General features: G+C 37.5%; 1 protein-coding gene across 2 annotated transcripts in view; it reads left to right on the forward strand.

Annotated features, from left to right (window-relative positions):
* The first annotated feature begins 5982 nt into the window (after positions 1-5982).
* Positions 5983-23194, forward strand: part of LOC139939937 (cryptochrome-1-like) — a 33380-nt gene continuing 16168 nt past the window's right edge. The window contains exons 1-2 of one of the 2 annotated variants that reach the window (XM_071936104.1): positions 5983-6259; positions 19337-19515. In XM_071936104.1, the coding sequence (XP_071792205.1) occupies positions 6114-6259; positions 19337-19515 (325 nt within the window). In that variant the 5' untranslated portion in view covers positions 5983-6113. Of the gene's footprint in view, positions 6260-13778; positions 13867-19336; positions 19516-23194 lie in introns of those variants that run through there. The other variant, XM_071936105.1, reaches the window with a different exon arrangement.

Here is a 23194-nt window from a genome sequence, read left to right on the forward strand (position 1 = left end):
CACTCCGTGGATCAGTGATTTCCTCCTTTTTTCTTGGATGTTTGTGTGCAATGAAAAACTGATAACCACTGTAAACGAAATTGTTTCTGAGGCAGTTTTCTCTCTTTTTTATTTATTTTTATGTTTTAAATAATTTGATTTGCTTCTCTGCTTCTAGTGCAGACAGAGTTTATGAAACTACTCCAAAATATCAAATCATGAATTTATATTTTTTTCAGTGATGACTATTTTTATCTTGAGTTAAAATTTTCAATGCAGCTGGACCATTTGGGTAGATTTTTAATTCCCAAATGTATTTGTTCTATATATGGTGCAATGTACTGCACTTAATTAAGTAAAATCAAACTAATACAAGGGAAAAACACATAGTGGGCTTTATTTATGCTAGCAACAAACTCTCGGTTTCACATAATTGTCAAAAATGGTTACTGTTAACTATTTAATATTTACTTTGACAGGAAAAGATGGTCCAGGAAAAGATTTAAAAGAAGTTTTCGAAAACAGTTTTTAACAGGAGTCTTAACACCCTCCACGCCATCATAAATATAACAACAAAACAGCAGAAACTTGAACTGACCAGCAGTACTTTAAAGTGCATCTGTTTTTTATTGTTTTAGCTGGCTAATTTTTTGAAATCTAAATGGTTTTGTTTTTTGAACGGACAGTGAAATGGTCCAATTGTAACTCGCTGCTATGAATGTACTATGTAATTATTAGGATAATCTTTGTGGTAGTGCCTTAAACTTTTAATCAAAACTATTTCTAATCTTTAATAAATTATCTAAAAGTGAGCCTGTATATTTTCAATTCAAATCATATTTTTCAATAGAAATCAAAGTACTCCATTTACTGGTTTCTTAGATATTTTCCGTCTATGTACTATAATACCTCAATAATATTTGTTTAAATAGTATGTCTTCAAATTAGTATTAATGGTATAACTTTCAGTCACAGGAAAGAATAAAATCATGTTCAAACCGACACCTCATTTTGTAAAAAAGTGTATTACTGGACGATTAATCTCCAAAGGTGTTTATCTTATTGTTAAACAGCCAATAAAGGATGATCTCAAATGTATAGATATTACAGTTTTCTAATAGCTGGAGTCCATAGGAAACGTAAACAAAACATAACGAGTCTCTTACCTCATGTTAAAACATGGTAAAAATGGTTTTTCTACAGAACGCTTTTAGCAAAATTTCTGAAAAATGCAGGGTCAAACAAACCTGCGCGACAAAGGAATCGTGACGTCAGTGGCGGCTATTTGGTGTGGAAAATAGCGCCGTCAATTTGCCAAAGCTGGAGAACTGTGTTCACACCCAATTAGGGGAATATCGTCACTGGCGTCAAGAGGCCGTTATAATAGATAAGCCGTTTTTGACTCTCGGCTGAAAAAGCCGCGCGGCTGGGTGCATTTTTGACTCGAGTTATTCGTTACTAAATGCAAATTTTGAGAGTAAAATGGTTATTCACCGGTATCTACGATGTCTATTTGGCCATAAAAAGGTAATAGTTGAAATATTGAGATCATCCTTTATTGGCTCTAAGGGACACACCGGCTCACCGTTTACGCAATTTAGGGGTGTAGAATCATAAATAATGTTTTTATAGATGGTTGCTGTAAAAAAAATCATCAAAATGTCACGTATTTAGCGAAAAATAATTTAAAAAAACCAAAGCGGCCATATAACAAGCTGCCGTTACACGGACTCTTTGAATGTGAATCTTACGTTCCATTTTTCACCATTATTTACATTTTGTAGCGATAATTTGAATACATGATCTTTTTCGTCAATTATTTGTAAATAATTTTGTAAAAAAACAGATTTAAATCTGGTTAAGTAAGTTACTTTTAGACAGCTGAAAGTAAAACTAGCCCGGAAGGTCACGTGATTGTTTGTACCACTTTTTGGTTAGAACAATCACGCGACCTGCGTTTTTGTGTTAAAATGCTCAAAAACGGCTAAATTTGATGATTTTTTTTAAGGACTGTTCTTCTTCATTCCTGGAAGACCGTTGAAGTCATATCTTAGTCTATTTTGTAGCCCAAATAGCCCAATTCGGCCGGTGTGTCCCTTTAATGTTTTTATGTTCTTTCGCATATGCCACAGACAGTGCACCACGTGTACAGGTGTACCATACATAATTGGTTTTACATGGCTGGTGCATGTAACATAAAGTTTTCTTCACTGAACTGTATACTGCATTACCGGAGGGCAATTTCAAGTGACATCATTGTACATGTAGGCCTACTGACATGCCCTTATGGCAGTAAAGGTAGGCTAAAGGAATCATGTGTTTCTTTTTAATTAAAAAACTTGAAACCGATACATGAATGTTCTAAAGTGTCAATGTCGACTATGTCATATGTGGTATGGGTACTCGGATATCAACACAGTCACTGAGTTGAACCCATGAGGTCTCACCGTGTTGGGTTTCACATGCATACAAATCTTTCAACTTTCGTCTGAATTTAGAAGAAAAAAATTACTACCTAAAAAAATGACACCTAAAAAGACGCTTGCATCTTAATATTTCAATGATTGCTATTTACACAAGACAACCTACGAGTGGTTTTAGTTGCATTAATTGTGTAGAGTTGAGGATTCTAAGTGTTTTACTTAACCACTGTAATGACTGCCGGGTTCTCATTTTCCTGCAAATCACAGACGGTAAATTTAATATGAAGAGTTGCTCTTGTCTGTATCCTTGTACCCGTGAGAATACAGCAGTTGCTCACTCCCCCGATAGTGATAGAGTTTATGATGGGCTATTACTTAGTCTTGCCTTTGCTCGTGGCAGTACTTGAGAAGCTCTTGAAGTATATAATTACAGAATGTTCTACTCTGAATTTACACCCTACATTTTCAAGTGTGACTATCGTCAACGCCAGAGTTTAATGTCGAAATAAATTAGTGATATTTTTTGGCGGGATCACTTCAACTTGAAAACAGAAATCCACTTCATACTTGCGTGTACTATGTTGATGGACAGCACAGTGTTTTCACTAAACCAGTCGGTAGGTTCAAGTTTGGTGGGGGGTTTTCGCGGTGGATGTTGTTAAGTTGTTGTTTCTTCTGCATGAAATGCAACCCAAAGGACGGAATTGTGTGAAAATTAGACGGCTTTGCCCGGGAACATGCTGTCTTTGAAACCACAGTTTGGTGAATGAAATTGCTCGAATGTTTTACTTGGTGACACGTGCCATATTGTGTTACTTCCCAACCCGATGTGAAAGCTCAACTCCAGAAAAACCTCTGATCTCATCGACTGTGTGAAACTAAAAAGCGGACGCAGAATTGCTCTTTGGTGTCTGGGGCATGGGTGAGAACTTTAAAAAGTTCTTCACAAAAAAATGATGACAGCCAGAAAAGACCACTCATCCAAACCCCATTTTCAGACCCGGCCACAGGGGAGACAAATTTTTCAGAACCGCTCCTCAGGAGTATCTCTTACGCCAGGGGAGAAAGACATCATCAGAGGTATCTGCCAAAACAAATTCTTCGGGCGGGACTACTATAACCGTTGGAGTAAGCACCCCACTGGTGTCTCCAATAGCATCTTAGCATCGCGGCGGTTTACCCCTTCTCTACCGGCACCAGAGCGGAGAACCTTTCTGGACTTTTTACCCCACGTCCACGCCTCGCCCATCGTGCCTCCTCTTTGGCCTAAAGATGAGTTCACCTCCGGCATCTTAAATATTGTCCGGGAGGTAAAAGTGCGTCATCTGGCGAGGAATCTGTGCAGCAGTGGGGTAGTGATGATGTCGCCAAATCCAGATTTAGGGACTTCTGCCAGTGCAACAGAAACAAACATAGAACCAAGTTTATCATCCAAAGCCATTGATGAAAAACCCATTCGGGGCAACCATCGCTCCGTGGGTGCAAAGCGACGCCACCAAACACCCCTCTCAACGAAACACAGAGCACGAAAACGAACCCCTTGTTCATCTTCAGGATCACGGCGACCATCTGCCTCATCCGGAACTTCGATGTCACCCACTCGTTCTTCTCGAAGAAAGGGGTTGACCAAATTAAGACGCGTCATCGAAGTCTCCGGTAAGGATGGAGGAAGTGTTCGGAGGAAACTCTACATTGATGTGTTCCTCCCGTTAGTCGGGACCTCTGAGGATGATGACGAGCAGGAAGGAGGAGTGTACCAAAGCGATACGGAGCAACAAGACGAAGATGGGTTACTAAACCGAGACGAGTATGATGATACTGACGGTGATGATGTGGAGTACACTGATTGAGAAAAAGGAGGTTGGGGAAACAAGGAGTCAATGCAGTTTATGTAGTGTAATTAATATTAGGCATACAGTGATATATAGACCCTTCTCGAAACCACGGCTTCTGGTTCGGCTTCAGGCTCCCCTCTCGTCTGAAGCTCTGCGAGCATATCCGTACGCAAAGCACGTGCAAACTGTCAAATTAATGACCACGGGGTCAAGCTAGCCTGAGCCGAAGCTGGAGCCGAAGCCGTGGATTTGAAAAGGGCCATCATAGGCTAGACTGGTTCCCTGTCTTTCCGCGAGGGTAAGGACAAGTATTGGTTTTATGTATACGAGTATGTTTACGTCGGATTTACCTGCGAATACCCAGAACCACAATTGTGCGAGGCAAAGGTGATTATGGATGTGGGCTCAACGGCAGATCTCTGGCGTATTCACAAACCTCAAAGTGTGACGTCAGATGTTCCAACCTACTAAGTGACTAAAAATATACTGAGACTGTCCCGCTCACCACTATGCGATTTCACTCTTTTTAACGTTAGGCATACATAATTTTCATTTGAAAAGTTTCCTAATTAAAAAGAATGAATCTTCAGATTTCGATCTTCAATATCCATGCCTATGCTGCCCCAACCACTAATTAGCTCAGAATCCACCTAATTAAAATGGGCACATGCATATAAGGTTGGCTTGAATTACCTCTACATCTACTTTCTGCTGATCTGGCTTATGGGACGTTTTCAATCACTATCGGGATTATTTTCCGCTTCCTTTGATTGCACTTGATCACTTTGCTTTATTGACCCACTGCACACATTTCGGAACTGCATGGTGCAAATTTTTCCAAAATGGCAGACGATCGTGACGCGTGTAACATAGCTGCGCGTTTTGCCTCCCATGCATATTTTTCTCTCTGAACGAATTTGACAGATAGAGTTCTGCTTCAAAAACAAACGAAATGCAACCACAATTTCGCAATTGCCAAGGACAATGATTTCTGTGTACAAAAAAGACCTAGGCCTACATAAAACATAAACGAATTTGCAAAATCGTTTAATTTGGGGCATAGGCCTACAATATGGACTATAGAGCAGTATTAAACACGTGATTAATTATTAACACTGCGAGGCATAATGTGGTGGATTTTTGCAACTTTTGTTTATAACATGACGCTTAACAATCATGTTCACTTGTTAAGTTTTCCCTTAATTATCTCTCCTGGGACCCTGACACTGCTGTTGTTTTTTTGATCTCTTTTTTATCTTCAGTGTAGGCTTACGTCGTCACAAAATTTTCTTACAGTACTCTCATACGGATCTATTTTAAAAATATTACACAATCTAAACAAAAATCTTCAGGTCATATATCCGAAAAGTTTTGATTTTTTTTCCAGTAAATTTCTCCTCCCAATATTACATGTGAAAAAAAAATGCTTATTTTGCCCTCTGGTGAAGATGAGTGGTTTTATGTGATGGATTTTCCCAACTCGGTCTCCTGGATGTTACCCTGGCCCTATTCACGCCATAGCATAGGTAGTCTTAGTGCAAGACGTTGTTGTTCAATTGACTCAACTATCGCGTTTTACATACGGTCCAATGATGGATAGTCACAACGTGTGTAGTGTTTGCGTTTTTAACCAAGACTACGCCACAACCGACTATGTTGGGTTCCCAACCCCATTACCTATTATATCACATGTGTTATGTCATTGTTTTCCTGGTGTTTTTCGTACATAAACAAAATACAAGCAATTTTTAGACTAGACGGAGAAAAGAGGCATCAACAATGCAGCTGTTTTAAAGAAACAAAAGTTTTCTGCTATGTTTAGTGTGCGGTAGCTAAAACTAAGTGTTTGTGTCTGTGTTGCTCTTCATCAACAATCATGAAACGTGAGACTGAGGACGACTTAGAAGACATTTCTCAGGCAAAATTATCAAAGTATGGTCAGCCTCAGACTGCTACTGCTAGTGCCACTGTGCAGTGTATGGAAAGCGAGTCAAGATTGGAAGCCGAGCAGGATGGGGACAGGTAAATAGAAAGATAATACATTTATTTTAATGTTGCTACAATTTAATATAACCAGGATTGAGGTACACGGTAATAAATATATTATAAATAAGGCAAACCTTATCTAGACCCAGTTGAGTATAAACTGGGCCCTGGGACATTATCTGTCATTTCGGATTTTGACATTATCTGTCATATCACAAATAATGTAAATTAAAAAAAAAGTCAAAAAAAGTATACAGCGCCCTAGTTACTGGTTCTAAGACTTAGTAACTGTATCTGTCGAATACTGCAACAAACTCCTCACAGAATAAGTTCCAGCTGGATGTGGCAAGTGGACATTTGGAGTAAGTAATAAATAGCAGTAGGGTGAAAAGCAAGGGCTTTTGTTCCTGTACCTGTGGACAGACACTACAACAAACAAATACATCAACAGACTTACAGCACTGACTGACTCCATGAACGAGACGATAGCCGAACGAACCTCATATTTCTAGGACTTGTACTTGTAGGAGTATGCCCATTAGACCTTATCGCAATTTTCCCTTCTGGCCTGTCTGATTTTGCTGAACTGCCGAAAGGCACTGTGGAAAGGAATAGGGGGGCATACAGGGCCTTTTCCTCTTTCCCACAAATGCCTTTTTTACCCTTTTTTATTATATAATGAATTAATGAGCTACCGTGTACCTTTCACATTGACTTTATCTTGTTTGAATTGTTTACTGAGGTTATTTTTCTTTTGATACCCTAACATAGAGAATTGAACTTGTTTTTTGTTTACAGAATAATACATTTTTTTAATTAAATGTAGGGTTTTCAACTTATTTTAAAGTCAATTAATTGTAACAACAAATTGGTGGGACTGGTTTTCAATCTGTTTAGTATTGAAGGGAAAATTGTTCGAAAATAGTGTAGCATTGACCAGGGGTTGCGATGCACACAGTTTTAAATGACACAAGAATACAAACACTGGCCTTTCTGTCTCTTGCTCTAGAGCTTTATTTACACTCAACAAGACATGATTTTTAAAAGAGGGAGAAGGCCTAAGCCAGAGGACGCCCAAGCCAAGGACGCCCTCTCTGGTGAGACACAGCGTATGTTTTTAAAAGCAGTATAAAATGTCATATAGAAAGACCACAGTCAAAAAGCCATTGCATGGCCCCATAACATTTGCAAAACCTGACTTTATGCCTACCTGAAGCTTTCGCTTCAGAAATAATGGCTCCTCAATTAAACATGCATAAATTGTAGATATGCTCCCCCTTATGGATTAAACACATGAATTATTGCCCACCACCAAAACTGGTCTTGCAACAACCCTGCATAGCTCCCTCTCTTGATCGGTGTAGGTCAGTGTCTCCCATAAGGTTGCACTCAAATTTTCTGTTACATGCATAAAGATTTAGCCAGAGCAAAGCTTGATAGATCTATAAAAGGTATCAAAACCCTAACCAGATAGTAGTGGATGGCTGCGTTAAATTTGTGTTTACGGGGAACTGGTTTATAAATCCTATAGTTCAAGGTTGAACAAATGAGCATGAACCAGAGTTGCAGTCAAGTCACCTGTGTCGAGTCATGAGTTTTTAGTAATAGAAGTGATTGTTTTTACAGAACTCGGCAAAGTACTGAGTACATGTTCAAAATGTACAGTGCTTACCTTCATCGATGTAAGGGTAAAACTATAAATAATATTTTATCTTTTTAAGTTAAGAATCATTAACTTGAGAGCGGTTCACCAATGAAGATTTCTTTAGAGGTTGAAAGTTAGAGTGGACTCGCTGCAAAAAGGACTGCAAATTTTTATGGATTCCTTCATGTGTATGATGATCAGAATTGTTTTTATTTCTTAACAAAATAAGTTTTGGTGGTGAAACTACGTGAATCGCGAGTCACAAGTCCTTGGGGTCAAGTCTGAGTCTTTATAGTTTTACCATGTATCTGTGGTTTCCTGTGCTGGCTCCTGGTTATGCTCATACTAGTGCATTAGGGATATACCATTATGCAACACCAGATGACATTTCAAAGGTTTCACTGATTTGCTAATGATGCTGTAATTAGCTAGTTAACTGCCAGTGCCAGGTCATTAGTCTGATGATGGAGGCTTGTGATGCTATCATTAAGGCCACAGTTCGGGCTTTTAGCAGTTGGCCATGATATGGTGCATCATCTGGACATACAGTGTATGGCTGGACAAACCTATTGTACTAGCAAAGAAAATCAACATCCCTGAGTCCACATGTTTAATTTATGTGTAACGCCTGAAGAGCACAAGCAATTGTGCTCAGATGTACTGTGTCGGAACAGCTGAAAATGCATTAACATTTTATATTGCGCCCTCTACATAAAGTAATACACAATTAAAATGCTCAGATTGGAAGAAAAGGAAAATATAGTGAAACAAGACTTGACAAGGTTTGCCAAAACACTTTGATTGATAACCAGGGTTTGCCCTTTAGTGACTGGCCTACAGGACCAGTTCGCTTGTTACATTAGTCTATCAGCTTTTTCCCTAGTCCATGCTTCAAAACGGAACTAGCCAGCCGGACCACTAGGAGTAGATTTTGACTGGTCCTCAGTGTGTTTTAACTGGCCATTTGGCCAGCAGATCACTGTTATGAGAGAACGCTGTATAATAGGCGTGTTCTGCTAACAGAAAATTAATAAGCACGTCACTGAAAATATCTGTCTTTGAAAGTCACATCTCACCTATGTCCTATGTAATCTGGACTGACCTTTTCACACTGCAACATTTTAACACGATGTTGACCCATGTAAAGTGCCCAAACCAGGGCCCAATTTCATAGAGCTGCTAAACACACAAATTTGCTTAGCATGAAATTTTGGCCTTGATAAAAACAGGATTACCAACCAAATTTTCACATGATTTTCAAGATGAGCAAACAACAGCTAAATACCAGTTACAAGCAATAAGCAACAAATGGAAAGTTGGTTGGTAATCCTGTTTTTATCAAGAAAGAAATGTCATGCTAAGCAAATTTTTTTGCTTAGCAGCTTTATGAAATTGGGCCCTGGTTGAAACCAACCCTGTTCTCTAGATTGGCATGATTGGTTGAGAAATCTGGGTCTATGTCAAAATTTCAAAACACACACCATCACTCTCAGTCAAGTCCTATTTCAAAAATGGTGTTAAACCATGAGTCATTTTTCCAATTTTCGATTGCTTTTCTTTGTGAGCCATTCTCCTCTGTATTTAGAGCTTAAATTCATGAACTTTTACAGTAACCATTTGGTTGGATGACTTGTGTAAGCCACAAAGCTCTTTGTTGCAGCAGGGAGCTATAGTTGCAGTTACTTTGTGGACATATCTTTGTTCTAAACACAAAGTTCTAAAATGTGTTAAACACTGGTTAAATTCTTGTGTGGATGTGTGCAAGTCCACATATTGTTTCAAATCCCTGCCTTACATGTATGGTGGACCTCCTTTGTTATTGGGTCCACACTTTAATTTTGGAATGCTTACCCACCAAAATTTTCTTAACTGGTTTACAGCGGACAGTTTTGGTCGCTCTAAACAACTTCGGATTGCCAGAATAACTTCATGACCTTTGACCAATAACTTCATGGCCTTCGACCCTTTCAAAGGTAAAATTCCACACCTGCAAGAATGTTCTTTCTAGATTCTCTTTGGAAAGATTGTAAAAGTATATTTTTAGACAGCAACCACTGACTATCTTTGTGTAGATAAGATATGACAAGCAACAGAACCTTATTTTTCCCAATGATCTGACAGCTAAGGAACCGAAACCGATTGACTCACTGTTGATAACATATCTGACCATAAATTTCCCAGGAGTTAGCCTCTGTGTATGACCCCTTAAAGGCACTGGACTCCTCTTGTCATTGTCAAAGACCAGTATTCCCACTCGGTGTATCCCAGCATGCATAAAATAACAAACCTGTGAACATTTTGAATCAATTGCTCATCGGAGTTGCAAGAGAATAATGCAAGAGAAAACACCCTTATTGCACAACTTTGTGTGCTTTCAGATATGCCTAGTAAAAGGCTTCAGGCCAGAAGTTTTTTATTATTTGAGTGAGAAATTAAGTGGTAAGCAGCGCGATGAAAATTAACCTAGCTCTGAGCCCTAAACTTCTTTTAAAAAAAGAACTTTGAATGACTTCTGACTCTGGATCTTTTGAAGGGTCTGGCTTCTGCTTCTTGAGCTTCTTGATACTTATAGCCAAAGCCTTAGCCAGATCCGCATCGGATATTATGAAACCTAAAGATTTCTTCTCCTTTTTTTGTTATCTGAAAAAAAGCTTGGAATCTCACATGGCACTCCCAAGTCAAATGAGGGTTATCATTTCTGGCGACACTATCAGCATCGCAAAAACTCAATAGCCATGGGAACCCCCTGAAACTGATAATTTTGGGGCGAAAAAGCCTGGCTGCTTTTACATGTAATGTGTATATGTACACAAATGAAAGACAAGAGATAGTGGGCAGTGTGGGATCAATAACCTGGCAAAGCCGTACACAGAAGTACAGAACCCTTTTTTCGCGCAGCAAAGGTTTGATTTACTTATTTTGAGGACACTATACATATTAGGATGTTTTTCGTGGGTGTGGGGGGGGGGGGGGTTGGGCACTTTGGGGAGGGGGGCACAAGCCCACATACTCTCTCTTAGATATGCTGACTGCAAAGAACAAAAATTCTTGGCACAGTTTGGGAGAGGCTTTTCCGTGGGCTGATGATGATGATGATGATGATGATGATGATGTGCACAAAGAATTTGGTTATTAACTTCTTCTTTTTGGGGGTGTGTCAAATACGTATATTAGTAGTAAAAAACAAACAAACATAAACAACCTTAGAAAGAAGACCATGAGCAGTGTATATTTCCCTGTTAAAAGCATCCTATACTCATTTATAAGACGTCAAATTTCACCTGTGTACGAGAGCTTACTCTACAGGGCCATGAGCAATGATCCTTGGAATATTGCGCTATATAAATATTTTGATTAATTGACTGATTGATTTATGCCACGCCCGAGTGACAGCTGACATAAGTCTTCTCCATTTTTAAGAAAATGATTGTTATTGACACCCCTTTTTCTGTCCATAAAATGGAACAATCCTTCCATCTTCAAGGATCGGTCACTGACCAGCATAATACCCTTAATAGCAGTGGACACTATTGGTAATTGTCAAAGACTAGCCTTCACAGTTGGTGTATCTCAACATAAGCATAAATAACAAACCTGTGAAAATTTGAGCTCAATCGGTCATCAAACTTGCGAGATAATAATGAAAGAAAAAAATACCTTTGTCACACGAAGTTGTGTGCGGTTAGATGGTTGATTTCGAGACCTCAAGTTCTAAACCTGAGGTCTCAAAATCAAATTCGTGGAAAATTACTTTTTTCTCGAAAACCATGGCACTTCAAAGGGAGCCGTTTCTCACAATGTTTTGTACCATCTACCTTTCCCCATTACTCGTAATCAAGAAAGGTTTTATGCAAATAATTATTTTGAGTAATTACCAATAGTGTCCACTGCCTTTAAAATATAAACCATAAGAAGACTTAATAAGAACAGGGTTTGTTATCAACAGGCTGGATATTCTTTGTGCTTAAGTCTGATTTATGATTTTGTTGCCCTCTGAACAATCAGCAAAAAACTTATATGAGTTTATGTTGGATCCCAACTGCCTCAATCCTTAAAACTCAACTTATATGAGTTTATTTAGGATCCCAACTGCCTCAATCCTTAAAACTCAACTGATTTGAGTTTATTTAGGATCCCTACTGCCTCACTCCTTAAAACTCAACTGATTTGAGTTTATTAAGGATCCCTACTGCCTTAAAGCCATTGGACACTTTCGGTAAATAGTGTTGTCCAAGGCCCACACTTCGTGTATCACAGCTTCTATATAAAATAACAAACCTGTGAAAATTTAGGCTCAATCAGACGTCGGAGTCAGGAGAAAACAACGGAAAACCCACCCTTGTTTCCCCACGTTTTGCCGTGTCATGACATGTTTTTAAAATAAATCCGTAATTCTCGCTAACGAGAATTGATATTGTTTTAATGTTTTCTCAAAAAGTAAAGCATTTCATGGAATAATATTTTAATATAAGTCTTTCAACATTACCTTTTGTAAACCCTGTAAATTATTTGTAAATCTGTGAACTTTAATTGTTGTTTCTGTACCGAAAGTGTATAATGGCTTTAACATTCTAAAGGTGTGATCCCCACCGCTTCAGTCCTCTTAACTCAAGCAATATGAGTTTATGTCAGGTCCCTTCTGCCTCCAAAAGATTGTCAAAAAAATGTCAATCTTAAAACAAAATCCCTTGACAGACTAAAGAATAGAATAAAGCCCGGTTCATACTTCATGCGAATGCGAAGCAAATTTGACATGAATTTGACGTCACAACCCTCCTTTCACAGCGATATTCGCAAGTGAGTTGGGCAGAGTTGAACTTCTGCGAATTTGTTGTGGCGAATTTGTGACGTCAACATTCGTATCGCATTCGCATTCGTAGGAAGTATGAACCAGGCTTAAAGCACATGTAATCTGAAACGGGTGACTCATTTGTATGGGTTAAAAATAAATTAATATTCTTTTTACCCAGATGCAAATTTACAACTATTATTTCGTTGTGGTTCCCGCTGCCAAACGTATGATTCAAACTGCCTCTAGCTACCGGGCAATCTCGGTAGTCTAGTTGGTAAGACACTACTCTAGAATTGCAAATGTCATTGGTTCGAAATCCACCCGAGTAATATGCCTGTGACATTTTTGCACAGGACTCAAGAAGGTACTGAGTATACAGTGCACTGCAGTGATTACACACATCGGTGTAAGGGTAAAAACAAAAATTAATAATAATATTCTTGATTTTTGGGGTTGACCAAAGAATTGACTACAGTGGGATTAAAATCAACGACCTCCGGATTAATGTGCCTGTGCTCTACCATTTTAGCTATCTAGCCCTATATTGGCGGTCTCTCTATTTTGTCAATATCTTTGTTCCGGGGTGCCAGTCAGAAGCCATACAACGGTTTATTGCCTTAAAGCTAGGGATCATACCCTAATTACGATACAACCTGAAAAGCGGGAGCCAGGGGATCACCAGGGGTGCCACTTTTTGTTTTAGATATCAATATAACCACAAGGGAAACTGACTGGGTAAATTTTTGAATGATTTTTAGTAGAACTGTTGGACTTTTTTGTAAGTTGTTATTCGAGCCCTCCAAACGTCATTCAAAAGACATTTATACCTGTGTTGCTATTACCCATGGATCATTCAAATTCACAAACATACACATTCAGAAATACATGGAAGGTAAATTTAATATCATTTTTTCCCCTGTATGCCTATATGATGTGTATTCCGTAGGCACATTCACTTCCAGTTGGTCACTGCAATATTTAAATTAGACTTGGCATTGACAAATCACTCTGCTCTGTGTCGTTTTGATCAAATCTCAAAACCCTTTTTATGCAAATTGCTGAAAGACAACTAACCGTACCACAAACTGTCACAGCACACATTCATCGTGAGCGTGGAGGCTTTGGCTGTGTCGGTCAGCTTCTCTGTCTGGTTGACATTTTAAAGACGCCTAGCGGTTTCTGTCAACCTTTCCTTAACCAACACAGGTAACAAACTATTTATTACTATTGTTTTTTTAAAATCATTTTAATCGTCTTCTTTTTTTCAGATAAGACCGCTTAATATTTCCCTTTAGGCGTTCCTAAAGGATATTTCGCCAACACTTTCTTTATGAATTGTGTTTTGGTGTATTTTCTTGTCTTCCATTTTCTGTTGCATCTACAAAAGTTAATGAAAGTCAGAAATTGTAAAAATAAGATTTAAAAAAAATCAACTCGATACAGTGGAGAAATTGTGTTATAAGTGTTATAAGCAAGATTACTGTACAAGTCACCCATTAATCAGTTTAATTTTGAAAATTTGAGTGGACAAAATGCAAGTAATGTTGGTGGGTTTTCTTAAGTTACGATTACCTTTTAAAAAATGTTGCCACATGTATTGCAACTGAGAAATAGAGTTAGGCATTTGGTTTATGTTGTTTGAAAAGCTGTTTTGCGAGACAAACTATTGACCCGATTCACCTGATGTCAGAAAAATCTTGAATGCGCCATTTTGGTGGTCAATATCACTGTGCATTATTCAGTGAAGTGCGCATTTTAGGTGACGCAGGGTTTACAAGTAAAGCTATTATTGACCACCAAAATGTTGAGCATGTGTCACAGTCGCCGCGTGTGACATTCAGGCAAGGGGTCAATAGGGGTATGAACCCAGAACCACCCTCATTGATGAGCAGGGTCTAAACCTCTAGACCACCAGGCATGCCTGGGGGAAAGAACGTAGAGCTACACCTGTAACTGTAGCAGACAAATTTGCTTTTAAGCATTTAAGCGTATGTCACAGGTTAAAAAATGTAGCTAGCCATGTAAGCACCGGAAGGTTAACATGCCTTCTCGTGTGCTTACAGTTAGCAGCGCTATAAAAGAAAAAAGGAAATCGTGGTTATATGTCATTTGAATTAATAGCACTATTGATGAAAACTAAAAATATTTGTAAGCATAATAACTTGGTAATGAGCAATGGAGAGCTGTTAATAATTTAAAACATTGTGGGAAGTGGCTCCCTCTGAAGTAACATAGTTTTTGAGAAACAGGTAATTTCTCACTCAAATGTTTAAAAAAAAAAGACGTCAGGCCTGAAGCCTTTTTAGGCTTTCTCCTACTAAACCTGCAATTGATTTATTTATTCACTTGTTTTGAAAACCACTATTCAACTTTAAAAACAATGTTGTCTCCCTTGCTTAATAGTAAATTTGGGGGAAAACAACCTGGCTACCCCAGTTTATAGTAGCTCTATAACAGTAATTAAGGCAGTACATGTAGCTCACTGACTCACTCCTCCATAACATTCTTTTCAACCTCCCTGGGAGTCCATGCAAATGTCATGGTATTTGATTTGAGATCGCGTTTTTGATAAAAACAAGTTCATTCCAGTACATTCAGAAACAGCACTGTGTCAGATTATAAATACAGCTTCTTTTCAAAACACATTAAATGTTGTCACCGTGGCAGTCATGAACATCACGCTAAAGGAGCTGATTCTTTTGTCTGGCCACTCTTGTTGGTTGTTTCCCAGATGACCCAATACAGTAAGCTCTAAAACTTTCAGACTGGAATTTTACAAATTTATGAAAAAAAAAAAAATTGTTTGCCTTTATTCCTGTATAGTATGCATTATACCTTTAAAGGAACTCGTTGCCTTGGATCGGACGAGTTGGTTTATAAAAAGCGTTTGTAACAGTTTGTTATAAAATGCATATATGGTTAGAAAGATATTTTAAAAGTAGAATATAATGATCCACACAAGTATCACTCGAAATTGTACGGTTTTCCTTTTTCGTCGCGAACTAACACGGTCGCCATTTATGGGAGTCAAAAATTTCACTCCCATAAATGGCCGACCGTGTTAGTCGACGAGGTAAAAGGAAAACCGTGCAATTTCGAGGCATGTTTGTGTGAATCATTGTATTCTACTTTTACAACATCTTTCTAACCAGTATGCATTTTATAAAAAAACGGTTACAAACGCTTTTCAAAGACCAACTCGACTGATCCAAGGCAACGAGTTCCTTTAAATGTTTTGGTCTGCGGAGAGACATTTATGATTGCAATAGAAATGGCTCTTGGGCAAATCATTTGAAAAGGTCTTTCAAAGTAATTACTTATATGCATGCTGTTCACAGTAACAATATCAAATGCAGTGCAGATGTGACACGGACAAAATTGTAATATATCAAGTACAATTTCCATGCAGATTTAAAAAGGGGCTCCAAGGTGAAATTGAGTTTCGTGACGCACTAATTTTCCAATATAGATGGAGTCCGCATGAAAGCAGGGAAAAAGTCTCCACCCCATGTTAAAATGGTTCTCTTGGCTAACGTACGTACAGCAAAAACATCAGAAAACAAATGTTAATTTTTTATCAGGGTGAAGTATTTTGTGAGTTGTTTGCCCTTAGGGGCCGGCTGTTCAGAATTGTAGATTTTTTAAAATGTTGATTTTCTTTTCAAGATTTTGGGTGTGGGGCTGTCAAAAGAAATAACTGAGGGTGTCAACAACAAAAAAATCAAAAACAAAAATCAAGAAAAGCAAAACCGAAATTCAGTTAAACAACTTATGAATATAAATAATTTTAATATTTATTAACAAGCAAAAGCAAATTGCTTTTTTTTCACGATGTAGAGGTTTTTTGGCAAAGAAATGGCAGACATGTTTCCCAAAAGACGAGTAAAGGCAAATCTTTTTTTTTGAAAAAAAATAGCTTGACAATATTCTTACAAGTTTAAGTGAAGGCTGCGGTAGTACTAGCTTCCAGACGTTGTTAAATGCAATTTTATGCATATATCTCAGTTTATTTCATGATTTAAAAAAAAAAAAAATTGAAGCCAAGGATTCTCAGAGAACGTGAGCTTAATCAGTGTACTAGCCTTGCAGTGGATAGAAAACAAGGATGTTACAGCTATTGCTGGATAATTCTTCACTGGAGAATTCTTCCAGGGGAAACCTAAGCAGTCTGGCAGGGACTGTCAAAAACAAATCCTTGTAGTGGCCCTATAGTGAGCTCCTAGAGGTGGAAGGGGGAGATTGATATCACTACATGTACACCAACCCAACCATCTCAAAGTAACAGATGGTTGTGGCTCAGCGATTTCATTAGGTCCTACATGTAGATTGGTAATATACTCCAAAAATTAATCATAAATGAAAACTTACTTGATGAGAAGCCCTGCAGTTGGTGATAAACGTATTTTAAGACAGGATTTTCACCTGAAACTGTTTTCGGAGGGTTGTCTGTTCGGAACTTGTGCAATTAGAGACTTGTGTATGAGAGTTGTGTCTGTTAAGAATTGGTGTAGTTAGAGATGTGTTTGGTACTCGCTGTCACTTCACTTAATCCAAATGGATTCAACGTTCTTCTAAAAATGTTGTGACACATTTTTTTTGCTGATTTCGCAGCAAAGTAGACACTGTATTCAGCTAAAACATTCTAATGCAGTGACTTTTATTGTACTTTATGAAATGTGAAAACAAGTTGACAAAAAACAAACTATAACCCCATGTCCAATCTGGGTGCCCCTTTCACACGAGAGCAATTTAGCAAGGGTCCCTTGCTAAATTGTAGCGTGGTTGTAAAATTTTATACTCGTGTGAAAGGACAACAATTTTTAGAGTGTCCCTTTTAAAATCTTGTCCAACATTGCTACAATTTGTCGGAGGACCGAAGCTACGACAAAATCTTGGTTCCCTTCCCACGATGATGTACTGCACGCCCTTGGTCAAAACTTCTGCTAGTGTAAGATTTTGTCATAGATCCAGACCTCCGACAAAATGTAGCAATGTTTGACAAGATTTTACAAGGGACCCTGGCAACTTTAAATATGGTTGTCCTTTCACACGAGGTACATTTATAAATTCGTAACCTCAAGCCAGGCTTGCATCGAGTACAGGGTCCAATTTCATGGCTCTGCTTACCGCTGATTTCTGCACTTCATGCGATCACCTTTCTCCGCTTACTGTACAGACGCCGAATTGCTATGCTTGATGTGTAACGCACGAGTACAAGCAAAAATTCCCTGCTAAAGTGAAGTACGCTGGATTTCAAGTTTTTTGGAGAAATTAGACATTACAATTAGACCGATCCGGAGAATGCAAGGATTTGTCGTTTGGTCATCTCAACCACAAAGGGATTTGTGAAGTAATTGTCCAAAATAATTTTTTTTTTTTAATTACCATTGATGGAGGTTTAAAAATCCTCAGATGCTGTGACATTAATGCAGTATGCAGCAAGCAATAAAGTCTCTCATTAGTAACCAAGAAACACATAGCTTTACAGTTTATGTTTTACAGTTTATACATAAGTCAAGAATAATTCATGTGTGTGGTCTGCCCTGTGGGGAGGCTGACATTTTCGTATCAATGTATACATGTTTACAATTAACCACTATATAAATTAGTTAGAAAGATGATAAAGATCTCGGGAAAGGAAGAGAAATTCAGACAGAACTTTCAGACAACCGTCAACAATGTATTAAATAGAATTTTAATACTTGTATTACCGATGTACACTGATGTGTGTTAGCACTGTATACTCAAGGCTTTCCCGAAGTCTGTGAAAAATAATCACAGGCAAATTACTTTGGATGATTCAAACTCACAACCTTTGCATTCTAGAGCAGTGTCTTACCAACCAGACCATCGATATTGCCCGTTGGTTTTTTAAAAACATAAAAATTCTTGTTTTTATATGTCAACAATGTAGTAAGTATGCATTAATTTCCTTTTAATTTTGTTCAGTTTGTGTATTCCATTTTGGATTCTTCTTCCTGAGTGGACATTCCGCTTTAGATTTTCAGCGGCATCTCAGAAACGCTACTACCTTTTGAAATGAAATTTTAACAGGTTAATTTTCTTGTACATGTATCTCCATTTATATAGGATTAAAACAATCAAACTGTTCCACAAATCTTTGCCTGGAAGTCTATATACCACATCTTAACACTATATCTTATTTCAGATCTTCTTTTGTCTGCAATGACTCTTAGAAGATGTGAATCAACTTACTGTTCAACAAAAGCAGTGATTTTATGTATTTATCTTTACATTATCAACAACAAAACAACACGGCTATGACTACTATATTCTTGCATCCTGTTGCTCAGATAAGCTGTTGCCAAAGCATTCCTCTTGAGACCATCTAATCACTCCCCAGCTTTTTGTGTTGTTTTGATATTCATTTGTAGTACCCTTTCATCCCAATACATATAAAATTTAATGTTAGACTTATGGTTCTCATCACATGAACGATTTGTGTAGATGCTTGTTAAAGTATTTAGTTAAAAAATAAATGACCCCACTTTAAATGTTAATGGAAGTTTTTTGTCCAGTTACTAGCAAGCCTCACATGCCCCTTTCCTGCTCTTGTGCATGTGGAATCGAGAGCTATAGCACTTTAGCATCATTTTTTTACTGAAAAAAAAAAACCACACACAAAAAATGGTTTTATAATGTTTTTGTTTTCCAGGATTAGTTTCACCAGTATGCCTTCAAAACCTCAATCGGGTCAAGACCCGAGGAAGACCACTATTGCTGTACACTGGTTTCGCCATGGCCTGCGTCTCCATGACAACCCGAGCCTCCTTGATGCCATCAATCTCGGTGATGAGCTGTATCCGATATTTATCTTTGACGGCGAAGTGGCTGGTGAGTTGTACTTTGCCAACTTAAAACGGGAAAATAAGAAATAAGATATTTAAGCTGATGAGAGGTAATCATGTGCACAGTGATTTCTGCCTGATTCAGAGTTTGAAACCTCCTTGATTACTTATGAACCTCCTTGATTACTTATGAACCTCCTTGATTACTTATGAACCTCCTTGATTACTTATGAACCTCCTTGATTACTTATGCCCATATCGGCAAGGACATGTCTTCATCAGCATTCTGTTTTAAGGCGCTGGACACCTTTGGTAATATTGTCAAAGACCAGTATTATCACTCGCCCTTGGTGTTTCCAAACATGCATAAAATAACAAATCTCTGAAAATTTTGAGAATAACACCCTCGTATCATAAATTTGTGTGCTTTCAGATGCATATTAAAAGGCTTCAGGCCTGAAGTCTTCTAATATTTGAGTCAGAAGTTCCTATCGCAGGAAGAATAATTCCTAAATGAATACACAATCTGATTCTCCGATTTAAATTTTTGAGCATAAAAACTGATCTTTTTAAATAACCACATTACTTCGATTTGAAATGTTTCTCAAAATGATTTACATGTATGTTAGGCTTTAAACCAAAAGCTTTTAATTGGCATTCATAAATACCTCAGACAGTTTCGCTATTCCTATTGGTGGAGAGCGCATCACGTGGGTGTGTATAAACCTTTGTTTATAACCAGTGAAAAGTGTTGAAACATGGGCGCGACACGCGAGTTTGCACCACCTGTGCTTAAGACAGTTTCTTCAATCCTATTGGTGGATAGCAACGGCTGAAACAGTTCATCGGTCGCACCACGAACTGACCTAACTGACACAAAATCACACATTTTTGCAAATTTGTTTTAAAACAAATTATTGACAAACTCAATGCTGTTAACATTATTAGCAAGTTTCAGTGCCTAATATGTAATAGTTTGGTAATTACACTAATTAGTATAAACGACGCATCGCTGGACTTGCCATTTTGTCTTTTAACAAAGTGACCTATCTAGATACGTCGCTTTACCAATGGTTAAACTATGCGCTACAGCGCGCGCGATTATGGCGCGCATGCACATTTTTGTACCACGAAGTGACCTAAATGGGGAGCGTAGTATTTTCACAAAGTGACCGATCTCGATAGGTCTCTATTACGCATTGGTTTGTACACAGCGCGCTGCAGGCAAAAATGAAATTTTCAATTTCACAAAGTGACCCATCTGTTTAGGAATTAATTACTTATTAAGATAGTTTTAGGGATTAAAACACATTGATAGTTCTGTATGAATAAAGTATTCAGCTATGTTTTCGTCATAAAATAATACAATAAAGTTGGTAAGCAGACTCCGAACCAGCAGTTTCAAAAGTAGTGCAACTTCAATCGTGATTTTCTCTGAACACGTTTTTTAAAACAGTGAATGAGTAAGTTCAGTTCGTGGTACGAACGACGAGTTGTGCCACATCACGCGATAATAATAATAATAATAATAATAATAATAATTATACTCGCGACGCACACAGCATTGCCTTATAAGGAGTGGTTTACCAGAGGGGGTCGGAGGGCTTTACCATTTCATAGCTGGAGGGCAATGTGTTGAATGAAATCATTGAACACTTTATAACTTTTGCATATATTTTACTTTTTTACCAAAAAGTGATGTTTTTGACCGAAAAGGTATTTATGAATGGGAATCAAAGTGTGTTGAATCAGTTTTCAACTAGTGGTTTAAACCCGCCGAGGCCTGGTTCTTTATTATTTACCTCGACTACGTCTCAGTAAAATTATCAAGAACCAGGCCTCGTTGGGATTAAACCATTAAGTAGTTGAAAACCTCTTCACCACACATTGATTCCCTCATTAATTTTAAGAGAGATGACCAAACATATGCCTTCACTTTAAGATTTTCTAGGAAGTGCCCTTACAAAATGAAATTGGCCTTGCCCTCTAAAAGATGTTGTAAACACTCATCTCCCTAACTCCTCATCAGTAAGCACCTTGCCAATTTCTTCAGTAAAATTAATAAATAGTTTAATAAATAAGAGGATTATAAAAATACTACTTTAGCTACATTATTTAGCTACAAGTGTTCTTTATACTACTTTAGTGTTTTCAAGATGCTAAAGTCTAAATTATAGTCTGCAATTATTATTTGAATAAATTTTCTATTTATTATTCTTTGTAGGCCAGAGAAAATTCAGAAACCTAGTTGGTTTTCTGAATCCATCTTGAAAATAATTCCCTTCGTTACCGAGCCATCCCAGACGAATTAGTTTTCTATTGAGATAGGATTTTTAATGGAAATTCTTAAACTCCTTAGAACGTATATTTGTCACTTAACTTTCTGTTTGCATGAATAACCTACCTGCGCAAAACAATTTTCACAATTTGCAATTTATATACGGTATTCTAGCAGGTTCAAAAGTACCGGTAGTACAAAACAGTTCCAGTTGGGAATTCCAAATTATCGTTCAGCACAAATATCTTGTATCATTTACATGTAGTCCTCTGGTGCATATCTTATGTACTTTTCCCCCAGTTTTTTAACTTTTAATTTTAATTGGTTTTTATCAGATGCTAATTTATGATAACTGGTTGGAGTTTACCTTTAGAAAATTAAATTGGACAAAAATAGTAATTTATGATAACTGGTTAAGGTTTTTCCATGAATAATTAAATTGAAGGGGGGAAAAAAACAAACAAAAAAAACATAGTAAAATCAAAGATTACCAGCCATTAACATGTAGATTTATTCTCAGAGGAGGTTATCAAACTCAAATGCTAATTTATGATAACTGGTTAAGGTTTTCCCTATAAATAATTAAATTGAAGGGGAAAAAAAACTTACACAAAAACCATAGCAAAATCACAGATCACACAGCCAATAACATGTAGATTTATGTCCGGAGGAGATTATCAAATTTTAAGCTCAACATTTGTATGTAAATAGAGAAAAATTCAAGGGAAATTTCTCCTCATATTCTCCTCATATCCTGGATCTGAATAATCCAATTTATTTCACTCCTCCCTTGTTATTTTTCCACCTATTCTGTTATTCTCCCTAGAGATTTCTGGCTTAAAGGCAGAGGACACTATTGGTAATTACTCAAACAATTATTATCATAAAACCTTTGCTTGGTTACAAGTAATTGGGAGAGGTTGATAGTATAAAACACTGTGAGAAACAGCTCCCTCTGAAGTGACGTAGTTTTTGAGAAAGAAGTAATTTTCAACGAATTTGATTTTGAGACCTCAGATTTAGAATTTGAGGTCTCAAAATCAAGCATCTGAAAGCACACAACTTTGTGTGACAAGGGTGTTCTTTCAATATTATCTCGCAACTTTGATGACCGATGGAGCTCAAGTTTTCACAGGTTTTGTGCATAAGTTGAGATACATCGAGAGAGAAGACTTGTCTTTGACAATTACCAATAATGTCCACTGTCTTTAAAGTCGGTGGACACTAATAGGGTTTTCCTTAAGAATAATTAAATTGAAGGAAAAATAAACAGAAACAAAAAAACATTGCAAAATCACAGATTGCTCAGCCAATAACACTAACATGTAGATTTATGTTTGGAGGAGATTATCAAATTTCAAGCTCAACATTTGTATGTAAATAGAGAGCAATTCAAGAGAAATTTCGCCTCATATTCTCCTCATATCCTGGATCTGAATAATCCAAT

Source organism: Asterias amurensis, chromosome 7 (genome assembly GCF_032118995.1).
Source record: "Asterias amurensis chromosome 7, ASM3211899v1".
In the NCBI taxonomy this organism is placed as follows: domain Eukaryota; kingdom Metazoa; phylum Echinodermata; class Asteroidea; order Forcipulatida; family Asteriidae; genus Asterias; species Asterias amurensis.